Source organism: Oncorhynchus keta, chromosome 9 (assembly GCF_023373465.1).
Source record: "Oncorhynchus keta strain PuntledgeMale-10-30-2019 chromosome 9, Oket_V2, whole genome shotgun sequence".
In the NCBI taxonomy this organism is placed as follows: Eukaryota; Metazoa; Chordata; class Actinopteri; order Salmoniformes; family Salmonidae; genus Oncorhynchus; species Oncorhynchus keta.
The window spans coordinates 28,784,971-28,801,732 of record NC_068429.1 but is presented as its reverse complement, the minus strand read 5'-3'; the positions used below and the strand labels follow the sequence as shown (position 1 = coordinate 28,801,732).

General features: G+C 43.4%; 1 protein-coding gene across 2 annotated transcripts in view; it reads right to left on the bottom strand.

Moving 5' to 3' along the window:
* LOC118387463 (collagen alpha-2(IX) chain-like) overlaps positions 1-16,762 on the bottom strand; it is a 124,622-nt gene that overhangs the window by 36,075 nt on the left and 71,785 nt on the right. For both annotated transcript variants that reach the window (XM_035775855.2, XM_052525633.1), the window contains 6 exons: positions 6,692-7,399; positions 3,976-4,020; positions 3,517-3,636; positions 1,566-1,604; positions 1,267-1,320; positions 955-1,008 (listed from right to left, as the gene is read on the bottom strand). In XM_035775855.2, coding sequence (XP_035631748.1) covers positions 955-1,008; positions 1,267-1,320; positions 1,566-1,604; positions 3,517-3,636; positions 3,976-4,020; positions 6,692-7,399 — 1,020 coding nt within the window. The remainder of the gene's footprint in view (positions 1-954; positions 1,009-1,266; positions 1,321-1,565; positions 1,605-3,516; positions 3,637-3,975; positions 4,021-6,691; positions 7,400-16,762) is intronic.

Here is a 16,762-nt window from a genome sequence, read left to right as displayed (position 1 = left end):
GGATATCGGTATTGGCCAAAAATGTCATATCGGTGCATCACTAGCACATATACATACTGTATCTGTGTATACACACACACACACACACACACACACACACACACACACACACACACACACACACACACACACACACACACACACACACACACACGCACACGCGCACACACACGCACACGCGCACACACACACACATAATACAGCCATTCTCCACGCCACGTGTGTGCCACACAGCCCAGACATCGTAGCTTTCGTATTGAGGAGGGAGAGGAAGTTTTTACAACTGTACCCAAAACCTCAGCAGTCTATGATGTGGGCCGTCTTGTTAGGCTGGTAGCGTCAGTGCTCAGTTCAGCTGAGGTCTCTTTTTTCTGTGTTTTTCTGTTGCCACAAAGCCACAGCTTTGGAAATCACGCTCCAAGCCTTGTGCTAATGTGTTTGTGTGGTTGTGAGGGATGTGGGAAGAGCCTGAGATGCTAATACCTTTAGCTCTACAAAGTGCTAACCGCTAAACAGATTCTCGCACACTCCCACACTTTCTTTGAGTACATGTTTAGTACAGTCAAATCCTCATAGCATTATGGCATCTATTAATTCAGCTGCAAAAACAACTTGAGCCATTTTGATTTGACCAATTTCCCAGGGACAACAATGGGGTCATTGGGTGTTATTGTATAACAGTAATGCGCCTAAACTCAGAATGGATGTCATCAGTACTCAAAAATATGTTATTTTGATTTGATAACAGAAAGACCCTCACACTCTATGATCCTAATGATCACCTTTAATGGCAACGTTTCCATCCAGAGGATTTTCAGCACGTCATCTTGGATTGAAATATAGTGTGCAGGCCTTTCTGATATTTTTACAGTATGTACACTTTATTAATACAGCCCCTATACTTTTAAGGATGTGCGTACGACAACAAACATTGCTCCTGTCATCAGTACTTACCATTTCTCCAATTATTCCTGGAGGCCCTCGTTGGCCAGGATCCCCTGTTGGCCCCTGGGTGGGATAAGAAAGAGAGAAAGAAAGAGAGAAGGGGGAGGCAAGACAGACAGGCAGAGAAAGAAAAATGTGTAACTCACAATAGGTCAAACAGTATTAATCAACACTTTTGCTGAGTGTTGATTCATTGATCAGGCATTCATATCAACTGCATTATGACATTTAAATCAGTATTCATGGTATACTACCCAGATGATGAGACTCTCTACCAAACCTAATGTAGGACCAAATATGCAGGGAAGGGGTTTCGCTCACCTGTGGGCCTGTCTTTCCCATCTCCCCAGCTGGTCCTGGGGGTCCCTGCTCCCTCTGCAAGCACACAGAGAAGAAAACAGTGCCAGGAAGAACCAAAACACACCCTGCTGTATTTTATGACCCATATACTCTATAAGACCCTTCATGTCTCCCAAATGGCACCCTATTCCTCTTTATAGTGCACCATTTTTACCAAGACCCATAGGGCTCTGGTCAAAAGTAGTGCACTATATAGGGAATAGGGTGCCATTTGGGATGCATTCCCACTCTAGTCCTAGTCATGGGTGTCCATTACTTACAGGCCAGCCAGCATAGAGCAAATGGTAGAAAGATGTTTGCTGGAAGAAACATGGAGACATGACAAATTATTTAAAGTTTCACGAGTCAGGAATCAAAACGATAAGAAAATGTAATGTATATTGATTCCTTCAACCATAATTCATAGCATTGCCATATTAATGGGACATTTCACTCATAAATAAAAGTGTCAGCTGTTTTCAGACCTGGTTTTCTTAGTTTTTTTCTGTGCCTTATTCTCTCAAGAAAAAGCACTGGGGCTAAAATCAAAGCTAGTTTTATCATCCCAACTCATTTGAAATAGATAGCAGTATCTATTCGCTGTCTGACCACATGGCTCAGTTCAAAGCCCAGAGTAACAAATGGCCTTTTATTCTTACACAGCATCTTTATTCAATAATGGCCATGCAGTTTTCTGTCACGCTGATAGTCATGCTGTACTATACAGCCTGCAGCTGCAGTCAGTCTCAGACTCAGAGCAGGCAGGGGGATTAAACTGATGAGGGATAGATGGAGCACCGGCTCACACGCACCAGCAGTGTGGGGTCAAAGAATGTACAGCTAGCCTGGGAAAACCTCTGGGCAATACCTGGGAATTTCGGGGAAAGTTACCAGAATTTTGCAACCCTGCACGGGCAGTCTATAGGGCCTAATACTGTATGTCCTTGTGGAGTTGAGGTAAGGCATCTGCATGCTTCCCATCCCAAACAGTTTGTGTATATCTTTTTAGGATTGATTTTCTTACTTGAGAAATACTGCACCAAACATATTAGTTGGATATAAAAGTTTGCGACAAAGACCTCCTCAGCAAAAATGTGAAAATGAATTACAGATTTCTTGAGTTTTATCTAAGATTAATTTTGACTACATTGAGGCTACGTCATCTCAAAAGGGACAAACAGTACTACTGCCACCTTTTTCTAGTTTTTCAAGCGAAGGTCTTATAAAGGAGTATGCAAGGCACAGACGTTCACTTCACCTAGCCGCGTTCTGCTAGGAGCACACTGAACCTAGTATGCAGACGCCTTTAGGTGAGAGTTGGGGCAAGGTTGGGTTATTGCTGCGGGTGGGATTTGGGGGTGGAGTTGACACGTGACAGGTTTGAGTTGGGGGTTGGAGTGAGGCTGATTTTAAGTGAGATGGGGTGAGGTATTAGTATTTATTAGGGATCACCATTAGCTGTTGCCAAGGCAGCAGCTACTCTTCTTGGGGTCCAAACACATTAAGGCACTTATATCATACAAAACCCCCAAAATAAAACAGTACATCATATAACATTGTTACACCACGACATATGTACAATACAATGCACGTGTATGTAGAGTGTGTGTGCTAGTGTGTGTGTGCGTATGTGTGTGTGTGTCCCTGTGTGTGTCTCTTCACAGTTCACATTGTTCCATAAGGTGTAGTTGTATCTGTTTTTTAAATGTGATTTTACTGCTTGCATGAGTTACCTGATGTAGAATATAGTTCCATCTAGTCAAGGCTCTATGTAGTACTGTGTGCCTCCTATAGTCTGTTCTGGACTTGGGGACTGTGAAGAGAACTCTTGTGGCATGTCTTGTGGGGTATGCATAGTTATCTGAGCTGTGTGCTAGTAGTTTGAACAGACAGCTCGTGCATTGCCTGTAGGACTTGTTTTGTTAATAATGATGTCAAGGAAGCAGAGCATCGTTTTATTATGGACAGACCTTTCCCCATCTGAGCTACTGTTGCAACTATATGTTTTGACCATAACAGTTTACAGTCCAGGGTTACAACAAGCAGTTTAGTCTCCTCAACATGCTCAATTTACACATTATTCATTGCAAGATTTGGTTGAGGTTTAGGGTTCAGTGAATGGTTTGTCGCAAATACAATGATTTTAGTTTTTAGAAATATATTTAATTCTAGGTAAAGCGTGAGCGTGAGGTTGGAGTAGGATTTGGGATGGAATGGGGGTTGTCAACTCACCCGAAAAGCAGCCCACTCCTCAATAGTGTTCTTCCACAGGTAGAAGGACGGGAGACCAGGTGGGCCGGGGGGGCCTGGATCCCCCTGTCGCCCTGCACGCCCCTCAGGCCCCAGCTGGCCCTGTGAGAAACATCATAGGTACTAGTTATCTACACCTAGAATGAGTAAGCTGAAGTCATACAGTCAGTCATAATGGACTGTGAGAGATTTTCCAGGAGGACTTGGAGTCAAAGAGAGGCTGAAAAGCTAGGGGTTTATTGTTGTAAACACATGACGTATTATGTCAACTTCAGTCGTAAAACAATTAGCTACTCAGGCTCTGATCCTAACGCAGTTCCATAATTTACAAAGACAAAGTTAAGGTGCATTCAAATGTGAGATCAAGCAGAGTCAAACCCAAAGGCCATTGTCATAAATTGAAGCCACCTCAAGTCATTCCAAAATGTCAGATCCTCTTACCCTGTCACCTTTAAACCCACGTAAGCCAGCGTGACCGGGAAAGCCCTGGAGAAAGTAAATGAGAAAAGAAAGGGAACAGAACATGTGAGACATTAAGTCAAGTTAACTCAGAGATGTAGTGGAGTGCAGAGGACTTCTTAACTTCTCATATACAGAGATGTAGCTCCTGTATCATACAATCAAATGTGAAGTAACCAATGCTCTTGTAAGCTCAAGCACAACAAAAAAACAATAACACATTGATCAACAGACTAAACTTAAAATCCAAATGAGTGTTGACAAAGAGCCCATCATATGCATCTACAGCTTAATATCGTACTGTTATAAACTACCAAATGTTTTACAACATCTACCCTGTCCACTATTAACAGACTGAGACAGGCAGCCAGAGGAGAGCAGCTGACCCCTGTAAAGCTTTCCTTCACCAGGGTTTCCACCACGGCCCGCTGCCTATGAAAGTCAAAACACTTCCTCCCCACCGTTTAGCTCCAAACGTGCAGTAGTATCTAACAATTCACAACAATACACACAAATCTAACAGTAAAAGAATGGAATTAAGAAACATAAATATTAGGACGAGCAATGTCGGAGTGGCATTGGCTAAATACAGTAGAATAGAATACAGCATATACATATGAAATGAGTAAAGCAGTATGTAAACATTATTATTGTCTAGTGTTCCATTAATAAAGTGACCAGTGATTCAATGTCTATGTATATAGGGCAGCATGTTCTGGTCTTTTTAGTCAGCTATCATACACTGAGTGTACAAAACATCCCTCTCACTCTCCCTCCCTCTCCCTCTCTCTCTCTCCCTCTACCGCACCTGCTGTCTCGATCTCTGAATGCTTGGCTATGAAGACCCAACTGACATTTACTCCTGAGGTGCTGATCTGTTGCACCCTCTACAACCACTGTGATTATCATTTGACCCTGCTGGTCATCTACAAACATTTGAGCATCTTGAAGAACGATCTGGCCTTAATGGCCATGTACTCTTATAATCTCCACCTGGCACAGCCAGAAGAGGACTGGCCACCCCTCAGATCATGGTTCCTCTATAGGTTTCTTCCTAGGTTCCTCCCTTTTTAGGGAGTTTTTTCCTAGCCACCGTGCTTCTACATCTGCATTGCTTGCTGTTTGGGGATTTAGTCTGGGTTTCTATATGCGCACTTTGTGACATCTGCTGATGTAAAAAGGGCTTTATAAATACATTTGACTGATTGATTAATTAAGAACACCTTCCTAATGTTGAGTTGCACCCCCTTTTGCCCTCAGCCCCAATTTGTCGGGACATAGATAGACTCAAGGTGTCGAAAGCATTCCACAGGGATGCTGGCCCATGTTGACTCCATTGCTTCCCAAAGTTGTGTCAAGTTGGCTGGATGTCCTCTGGGTGGTGGACCATTCTTGATACACACGGGAAACTGTTGAGCATGAAAACCCAGCAGCATTGCAGTTCTTGACACACTCAAACTGGTGCGCCTGGCACCTACTACCATACCCCGTTAAAAAAAAGACAAATATTTTGTCTTGGCCATTCACCCTCTGAATGGCACACATACACAACCCATGTTTCAATTGTCTCAAGGCTTAACAATCATTATTTAACCTGTCTCCTCCCCTTCGTCTACACTGATTGAAGCAGATTTAACAAGTGACATCAATAAGGGATCATAGCTTTCACCTGGATTCATCTGGTCAGTCTATGTCATGGAAAGAGGTGTTCCTAATGTTTAGTCCACTCAGTGTATATGTCACGTCAAATATCACAGAAGATTTACATGCAACGAGGACATTAAAATTTGTCCATGTCATTTGAGGGAGCTATAGCCAGACCAGCCTCACCTAACAGTCACACACACACACGCAAGCACACACACACACACACCCTCCGCAGGCCTGACATACAACACAATCGCCAGGACATCTAGACCATAGCCTTGCTTTACATGAGAGGGGGCTTAATTATTGCAGCCTTCTCCACTACAGAGCCATTTACTCCTGGCCAGCAGGACATCTATCATGTTCGATACAGCCGGGATAAATCACAGTAATGGTGCCGAGTGATCCCAGGCTTTTATAGCAGCAAGAGAGCCAGGCTGAGGCTCCAGGACCAGGACCAAAATGGGCCAGATGTTGCTCCATCTGGGTCTGGTTCTGGCGGCCCTAAGGGCTTCACGCCCCCTCCACCAATCAAAGAGGCTTGTTGATATGCTTGCTGCGACTAATGCAGTGAAGGCATTGACACTTATGGTGCCATTTGGAGCCGTGGAGTAGCTAATGTAAGGAGAGGAACATGAAAGACATCAGGGTTAAATCATGTTTTAACAAGATCAAGGCTGTTGATTATATTCAGATTGATGCCGAACCTAAAGGCCAAACACAGAATATATTTTCTGATTTCATAATGCTCCATTCATTATTGTATGATCCGAAGGACTTTGTTACTTGTATTGAAAAGCGAATTTGACAAATAAAGTTATTAATATTATAATCATTATTACTATTATTATTATGTTAGGTTTGTTTTCTTGTTTACATAAAAAAAAGTGGTAAGCAAGACAACGATCTCTGCTCTAACATCAAAACCACAAATTAACTGTCCCAAGCAGTAAGCATCACCCTCCATAAACATGAACATTAAAAGTTACACAACATGACACATGAGCACTGGCACTGCGAAAAAGTTGAGGAAGATGTTGAAGACACTTACCTCCATTCCTGGGGGCCCCATTCGGCCTGGGGGCCCTCTCTGGAGCCTATACATCTGGCCATCAGAGCCCAGAACCAGATCCCCTTCCCTGTGTACGATGGACACTGTGCGTGGGCGTTCTGGTCCTCGTTCCACAGTGATAGCCCGGTCAGGGTCTGGCTGGGTGGGGATGTGTGTGGTGGGTCTCCTCTCCTCAGTTACAGCCTCCACAGGGGGGGCAGGGGGCTCTGAGGTGGGGGTGAAGGCAGTCTGAGAAGGGGTCTGAGGCCACTCCACCTCCTCTCTCAGCAGGTTAGAGTCTGGGTGCTCCTGGTCCAGGGGGGTCTCTATCTGAGTCTTATCGACTTGGGGAAACTCCACTGAGGGCTTCTTCGGGGAAAACCCAGGGTCCAAATCAATAATGATGTCATCCAAGGGTTTTGCGGGAAACAGGCCGACGCCCCTCCCTCCAGAGTCTTTTGTCTTCTTGTCCGTGGTGATGTTCTCCTCCAAGAGTTTGGAGGAGGGCTCAGGCTTGCCCTCACGGCTGCCTTTGGGGCCCTGACTGCTGGGTTTCCACTGAGGGTTGCGGTGTCCCCCCTGGAGGATTGGATCAGCCAGGTCTGTGTCCTCGTCCACCACAAAGACATCCCCTCGTCCCACCGAGCCTTTCTGGCGGGGACCCCATGTCCCGTCCCCACGCCGACTCCCACTCTGCCCAAACACATCCTATGGAAACACAACATAAACACAAGTAATGTATTGTGGTGCTGAATATCAGTATATGAGATCATAGGATAGATTACATATTTATCAGAGATGTTTATTTCTTGTTGTGTATGCATAACTTGTGGAAAGCTGTGGAAAGAATTACTTAGAAAAAAAAACATTTTAAAACACAATACACATCATTGACCTATCTATCAATCATGCATCCCTAGCCTCAGAGCATGTGCAGACCAGTTGGCTGGTGTGTTTTTCGGACATATTCCATATCTCCCTATCCCAGTCTGCTGTCCCCACATGCTTCAAGATGGCCAACATTGTTCCTGTACCCAAGAAGGCAAAGGTAACTGAACTAAATGACTATCGTCCCGTAGCACTCACTTCTGTCATCATTATTATCATGCTTTGAGAGACTAGTGGAGAAGGTGTAAAGTTGTAAGTTCCTCGGAGTACATATCACGGACAAACTGAAATGGTCCACCCACACAGACAGTATAGTGGAGAAGGTGAAAGCGCCTCTTCAACCTCAGGAGGCTGAAGAAATTTGGCATGTCACCTAAAACCTTCACAAACTTTTACAATGCACAATTGAGAGCATAATGTCGGGCTGTATCATTGCCTGGTTCGGCAACTGCACCGCCCACAACCACAGGGCTCTCCAGAGAGTGGTGCGGTCTGCACAACGCATCACAGGGGGCAAACTACCTGCCCTCCAGGACACCTACAGCACCTGTTCACCCCGCTACCATCATCTCATACTGGCCAGAAAATTGTCAGTCTATTCTTCTTCTGAGAAATGAAGGCTATTCCATGTGAGAAATTGCCAAGAAACTGAAGATCTCGTACAATGCTATTCTATCCAGAATAGAAAGAGGAGTGGGAGGCCCTGGTGCACAATTTTAGTCAAGCAAGCCAATTTTTTATTTATTTCACCTTTATTTAACCAGGTAGGCTAGTTGAGAACAGGTTCTCATTTGCAACTGCGACCTGGTCAAGATAAAGCATAGCAGTGTGAACAGACAACACAGAGTTACACATGGAGTAAAAAATTAACAAGTCAGTAACACAGAGAAAAAAGGGGAGTCTATATACAATGTGTGCAAAAGGCATGAGGAGGTAGGCGAATAATTACAATTTTGCAGATTAACACTGGAGTGATAAATGATCAGATGATCATGTACAGGTAGAGATATTGGTGTGCAAAAGACCAGAAAAGTAAATAAATAAAAACTGTGGGGATGAGGTAGGTGAAAATGGGTGTGCTATTTACCAATAGATTATGTACAGCTGCAGCGATCGGTTAGCTGCTCAGCTAGCTGATGTTTGAAGTTGGTGAGGGAGATAAAAGTCTCCAACTTCAGCGATTTTTGCAATTCGTTCCAGTCACAGGCAGCAGAGTACTGGAACGAAAGGCGGCCGAATGAGGTGTTGGCTTTAGGGATGATCAATGAGATACACCTGCTGGAGCGCGTGCTACGGATGGGTGTTGCCATCGTGACCAGTGAGCTGAAATAAGGTGGAGCTTTGCCTAGCATGTCCTTGTAGATGACCTGGAACCAGTGGGTCTGGCGACGAATATGTAGCGAGGGCCAGCCGACTAGAGCATACAAGTCGCAGTGGTGGGTAGTATAAGGTGCTTTAGTGACAAAACGGATGGCACTGTGATAAACTGCTTCCAGTTTGCTGAGAAGAGTGTTGGAAGCAATTTTGTAGATGACGTCGCCGAAGTCGAGGATCGGTAGGATAGTCAGTTTTACTAGGGTAAGCTTGGCAGCGTGAGTGAAGGAGGCTTTGTTGCGGAATAGAAAGCCGATTCTTGATTTGATTTTCGATTGGAGATGTTTGATATGGGTCTGGAAGGAGAGTTTGCAGTCTAGCCAGAAACCTAGGTACTTATAGGTGTCCACATATTCAAGGTCGGAACCATCCAGTGTGGTGATGCTAGTCGGGCATGCGGGTTCAGGCAGCGATCGGTTGAAAAGCATGCATTTGGTTTTACTAGCATTTAAGAGCAGTTGGAGGCCACGGAAGGAGTGTTGTATGGCATTGAAGCTCGATTGGAGGTTAGATAGCACAGTGTCCAATGACGGGCCGAAAGTGTATACAATGGTGTCGTCTGCGTAGAGGTGGATCAGGGAATAGCCCGCAGCAAGAGCAGCAAGAGCAAAAGCAAGCCAAGTCCTAAGCATCCTCACAAACTCCATGTGTGGGGGTAAATTTCTCGCTAGGGACTAGGTCCATATTTGATTTTTGATGGTAAGTTTGTCTATATACAAAGCAAAAGGTATATAGTAAAACAGAAGGTTAAATAAAATAACAGTATACAGTTTAAGTCGGAAGTTTACATACACCTTAGCCAAATACATTTAAACTCACTTTTTCACAATTCCTGACATTTAATCCCAGTAAAAAGTCCCTGTATAAGGTCAGATAGGATCACCACTTTATTTTAAGAATGTGAAATGTCAGAATAACAGTAGAGAGAATGATTTATTTAATCTTTTATTTCTTTCATCACATTCTCAGTGGGTCAGAAGTTTACATACACTTAATTAGTATTTGGTAGCATTGCCTTCAAATGATTTAACTTGGGTCTGTAACGGTTCTCTTGTGGTGAAGGAGAGTCGGACCAAAATGCAGCGTGTAGATTGCGATCCATAATTTAATAAACAAACGTAACACGAATCTAAATACAAACACTACAAAAAAAACAATAAACGTAACGAAAACCGAAACAGCCTATACTTGTGTACACTAACACATAGACAGGAACAAGGACACTAAGGACAATCACCCACGACAAACTCAAAGAATATGGCTGCCTAAATATGGTTCCCAATCAGAGACAACGATAAACACCTGCCTCTGATTGAGAACCACTCCAGACAGCCATAGACTTTGCTAGATCACCCCACTAGCTACAATCCCAATATATACACACCACATACAAAAACCCATGCCACACCCTGGCCTGACCCAATACATGAAGATAAACACAAAATACTTCGACCAGGGCGTGACAGGGTCAAACATTTTGTGTAGCCTTCCACAAGCTTCCCACAATAAGTTGACTGAATTTTGGCCCATTCCCCCTGACAGTGCTGGCGTAAGTGAGTCAGGTCTGTTGGCCTCCTTGCTCGCACAAGCTTTTTCAGTTCTGCCCACACATTTTCTATAGGATTGAGATCAGGGCTTTGTGATGGCCACTCTAATACCTTGACTTTGTTGTCCTTAGGCCATTTTTCCACAACTTTGGAAGTATGCTTGGGGTCATTGTCCATTTGGAAGACCCATTTGCGACCAAGCTTTAACTTCCTGACTGACGTCTTGAGATGTTGCTTCAATATATCCACATCATTTTCCATCCTCATGATGCCATCTATTTTCTGAAGTGCACCAGTCCCTCCTGCAGCAAAGCACCCCTACAACATGATGCTGCTATCCCCGTGTTGCACGGTTGGGATGGTGTTCTTCGGCTTGCAAGCCTCCCCCTTTTTCCTCCAAACATAATGATGGTCATTATGGCCAAACAGTTCTATTTTTGTCTCATCAGACCAGAGGACATTTCTCCAAAAAGTACGATATTTGTACCCATGTGCAGTTGCAAACCGTAGTCTGGCTTTTTTATGGCAGTTTTGGAGCACTGGCTTCTTCCTTGCTGAGCGGCCTTTCAGGTTATGTCGATATAGGACTAATTTTACTGTGGATATAGATACTTTTGTACCTATTTCCTCCAGCATCTCCACAAGGTCCTTTGCTGTTGTTCTGGGATTGATTTGCCCTTTTCACACCAAAGTACGTTCATCTCTAGGAGACAGAACGCATCTCCTTCCTGAGCGGTATGACGGCTGCGTGGTCCCATGTTGTTCATCTCTAGGAGACAGAACGCGTCTCCTTCCTGAGCGGTATGACGGCTGCGTTGGCCCATGTTGTTTATACTTGCGTACTATTGTTTGTACAGATGAACGTGGTACCTTCAAGCGTTTGGAAATTGCTCCCAAGGATGAACCAGACTTGTGGAGGTCTACAATTTTTTTTCTGAGGTCTTGGCTGATTTCTTTTGATTTGATTTATTTAGAAGAGGCACTGAGTTTGAAGGTAGGCCTTGAAATACATCCACAGGTACACCTCCAATTGCCTCAAATGATGTCAATTAGCCCATCAGAAGCTTCTAAAGCAATTATATAATTTTCTGGAATTTTCCAAGCTGTTTAAAGGCACAGTCAATTTAGCATATGTATACTTCTGACCCACTGGAATTGTGATACAAGTGAAATAATCTGTCTGTAAACAATTGTTGGAGAAATTACTTGTGTCATGCACAAAGTAGATGTCCTAACCGACTTGCCAAAACTTTAGGTTGTTAACAAGAAATTTGTGCAGTCGTTGAAAAAATAAGTTTAATGATATTAGAATATTTTCGTTTCTCCATGCTTGTCTCAGAGCAGCGCGAAACGGTGCTGAAATAGATGTCCACAGCGGGAAGGCTACGTATTCTGTGCCGACTAGTGATATCTCTCTTCTCTCTTCGGTTACACATCCGTGGAATAGCAGAACAGCATAAAGGTCCGGGCAGCCCTTGCTGTGCCTGGTGAGCAGTTGATCTGTTGTCAGAAGAGGAATGGAAATGTCAGGGTGAACCGAAGACCTGACGACCCGCCACGTATGTTGACTCTGCCTGTCGGAGATGGAGTTCCAGAGCTCACAGGTGTGCCTTGCATGGATTGTGACTCCATCTCGTTCCTCGTCCTTCTCCTTTTCAATGCGTGACTGAGTCAATGATTCCAATGATTCGTCTGACAAACAAAAAACTTTGCGTCCTGCAGGCCCAGGCATGGATCAAAGCTGGTGAGACATTCAATAACGTCATCTTCACAGACTAATCAACTGGCCCTTGAGCAATTTGCTCAAAATTGCCACAAAAAAAGAGAGATCAAGAAGATTAACGAAAGCATAAAGATGTAACACTTTAGTGTACTTAAGCATTGAATACATTGCAAGTTGAGGGATTTTCACAACAGTAGCCGGGCTATAAAAACTCTATTGTCCTGCTAATAGGAAACATTTGCATGATGGGCTACATTCTTTATTGTAACCACAATGTCACACATCATATTTATATCTATCTACCTTTCCAATTACTTTTATAGTTTGGGATTTAGAAATGTGCGCTTTTAATGATTAGTTCCATTGTTTAGATCGAAAGTGCAAACTTTTTTCTTTAAATGATTGTTCTATGTAGGATGCTACATTTTAGACCAGTTGCAATTGTAAGTAGGCCTATTAAAGCCTCGTAGCCTACCTCAGCAGGTTAAGTTATTTTATATAGGTCAAGGCTCCAAATAATCACACCTAGCTTGGCTATTAGACAATTCTTTAGTAAAGGTTGAATAGTCTATTGTTCAGCTAATAGCCCATCCTGCTACACTTATGAAAAACTAGTAATAATACTTTTCCCCCTTTCCTCATGTTAAATATTCCAATAGATAAAGTGTTTTTAGCCACAATCGGCCCCAACCCCAATTAATACATTTGGTCACAGTCGATAGCGTGCTGGACTTCGCGTTAGAATGTTGAGGGTTCAAAACCTGCTCCCTGCTTGTTTCATTACATTATTATGCCGGTCTCAGAGCAAATAGCCTGGATAGTTACTCCCATCTGGTTCCTCGCTCTCTTCCACACGTCATTCAGCACGCTTGTAGCCATGAATGTACTGTCTTTTTATTCTGTATATATGAATTACAAATCAGCCATTTCTTAAATCATTTTTCTAGTCTATTGCATAGTTACAATGTGTAATTGATGTCCCAGGAGTAGGAGTAGTAAACATTGTTGAAGTGTATAATTGTAATACATACATGCAGACACAGCATCATTCAAAGAATGGAGTTTGATACACCTGGTATTGGATATGACTGTAAAAAAACTTGCTAAATAGCAATTTTCGTAAATTAACTTTTTGACAAAAAAATATGCACAATCGTTTGTCTCTATATTAAAACTTCTTAGGGATCGGCGTCCCGTCAACAGGACAGTTGTAAATCATGCAGCGCCTTGTGTCACGATTGCAGATTTTAGAGAAACAACAAATGTCGGTACATATAAGTGTCTTACATCGGCTGAAAGCTTAAATTCGTATTAATATCACTGCACTGTCCAATTTACAGTAGCTATTACTATGAAAACATGCCATGCTATTGTTTGAGGAGAGCTCCTATCAACAAAACACTTTTTCAACGCGATATGTTTGATAAATTCACCTCTGAATTTAAGGTCCATATAGCATGCACGATCGATTTTGTATTTCCACTCGTTCAATTTGCAAAGAAAAGAATCTGTGAAAATCTAACCCTAAACGTTGTTTCAACCAGTCAAATCACATGCGTATTTATTCCTCAGAGATCCTAGAACATAACCAGACTTCACTGTATCATTAGGGGTGTATTATATCCTACTGGACACCACACATTTGGTCAGAGAGCGACACCTTCATGGCACGCTGATGACGCGAGTGGTCTTCACTTGATCAACTGTAACTTTGCTAAATAAGAACAAATCGGGGTAAAACAAAGCTAGCTAGATAGCTAATGAGCTGGGCTTTACGGGAGTATCTGGAGTACCCCATATCTGTCGTAAAATGTAGCTGCTAACCTTCTGCCACAGCAAGCCTTTTCCTTTTGCACAACAATTCTAAGAATACGGAGAGTTATGAAGTTATGAACACTGGTTGTTTTGCAAATGTTGAACTTATAATAGGGCTACTAATACTGGAAAAACTAAATAAATGTGCAAGTATACAGATTTGACGATATTCTCGCAGAAAGATGTAATGTGAATGTTAATGTGTCCTTCGTGATTTGCCCAAATGTAACTGGGTGACTTCACACTAAATGTCATGTAGTTTGCTCATACTGTGGACCATTTCTGTTGCATTTCATAGTTGGTGGTAGAGGGGGAAAAACGGTTGTTTTTTTACATTCAATTCCCATTTCCACAAACTTCAAAGTGTTTCCTTTCAAATAGTATCAATAATATGCATATCCTTGCTTCAGGGCCTGAGCTACAGGCATTTAGATTAGTCCTTTTAGGCGAAAATTGAAAAAATGTGTCTATTTGTTTTGTCAGCCATCTTCGCTGAAGACAGTCACCAGAGACGGGTGGCTCACATCAAATTTGCCATTGGAACCTCTCAATATGATTGGTCATATAAAAACCTTGGGATCCAAATGCATAATGAGTGCTCTAACTCTCCCTTGTAGTGGTCTGGAGCAATGAAGCCGTGATGCTGGCTACCTCTAAGTCCCGTGGTGTAAGCTTGCAATTTTTAAAGGAGGAACCACTGCATGTGTACACCCTCCTCACTCAACTACCACAGTAAAAACATCACCTCTTTAGAACTGTGTTCTTCCCATTTCAACACATACACCATCTAACTACCTGTACACCATCTAACTACCTGTAACTGACCTCCGATGTTGAAACTCCTCATACAAAACAAGTCCACAACAACCTGAAGTTACATTCCCCTCCCAGTGCACATCACTAGCTCAGGAGAGGGTGTTGGGCCTGGAACAGTGGAGCAGAGAGGAGCCTGCTTGGGGTGAGGGGTTGTAAATTCTGTTTGATGACCCTGATGGACCGCCACAGCAGGGAGCAGTAAAGTTAAGCTGGTCTGGGAGGCATGTGGGGAGCAGCAGCCTGCCTGTGTGTGTGTGTGTGGGGGGACAGATGACAGTGTGAAGTTCAGAATCAGTGCAAAACTAGGCGCCACAAGGTACATATAGTTTCTCTCATCAAAGCTCAATGTAATATGAAACAGAGAGTTAGAGATCCAAACTCAAGGGCACTCGGGTGACTGAGCAAGGGGGGCCAGTGAGGGGCTGAGGTGGGCTGGTACGGGGTGCTCCACTGCTGGAAACAAAGGTTCTTTCTCAAGTTCCTCTGCCTGGCCCGCAGTGACTCCTCTCTGATAAGCCGACACTGGATCTGTCCCTGGCTTCTGGCGCCTCTCCAGCTTATCTACTGTATTGTCTGCCCGATATCCCAGCCTGGTAGGCTGTGCTTACTTGGGGTACCATTACAGCGCACACACACACACACACACACACACACACACACACACACACACACACACACACACACACACACACACACACACACACACACACACACACACACACACACACACACACACACACACACGTCCAAGCTATTTATACTATTGGAATTTGCTTACCTGCAAACTGTCTCAGACGCGAGGCAAGCTGTGTATCTGATTTGCTCACCTTCATTTAAAAGTTGTCTTTCATACACACACACACACACACACACACACACACACACACACACACACACACACACACACACACACACACACACACACACACACACACACACACACACACACACACACACACACACACACACACACACACACAGCCAAATCAGACAGGAGCCAGGGGTACTGAGCTGTTGTCAGACAGGAGCCAGGGGTACTGAGCTGTTGTAGTAATACTCAGTACCCCACTAGGGGGCAGACAGCACAATGATGCTTTCCATTATGATCCAGCAAGGTCTTGGCAATCTCGAAGTGATGTTTTTCAGTACCTCAAGTACCTCCTTATGATGGATCTATTAAGAACCTTCATAGTTAATTCAATACATCACCTTTACATGTTCAGTGCCAAGACAAGATGCCCTATTTGCTCCCTTTACCCAGGGGCCTCTGCAGCAACAGGCTCAAGCAGGCACTGTATGTGTCATCAACAGTAGCGCTTTCAACCAGCGTGCTGAGACACAATGAGGAAATGTGAACTCAGCACAAACAGAGGAATAGGTGGAGGGTGGAGAGGGCCAGATGTGCAGGTGAGTGACAGTTATATAGCATGTTGGTATATCTGTAGGTTCAGAGCAAGGCACTAACAGCCATAACACAAACAATTTACATAAGACATTTAACTTTCAAATCAAATCAAATTTTATTGGTCACATAGACATGGTTAGCAGATGTTACTGCGAGTGTAGCAAAATGCTTGTGCTTCTAGTTCCGACCGTGCAGTAATGTCTAACAAGTAATCTAACAATTTCACAACAACTACCTAATACACACAAGTGTAAAGGAATGAATAAGAATATGTACATATAAATATATGGATGAGAGATGGCCGAACGGCATAGGCAAGATGCAGTAGATGGTATAGAGTACAGTATATACATATGAGATGAGTAATGTAATGTATGTAAACATTATATAAAGTGGCATTGTTTAAAGTGACTACATTTATTTTAATTATTAAAGTGGCTAGAGATGAGTCAGTATGTTGGCAGCAGCCACTCAATGTTAGTGGTGGCTGTTTAACAGTCTGA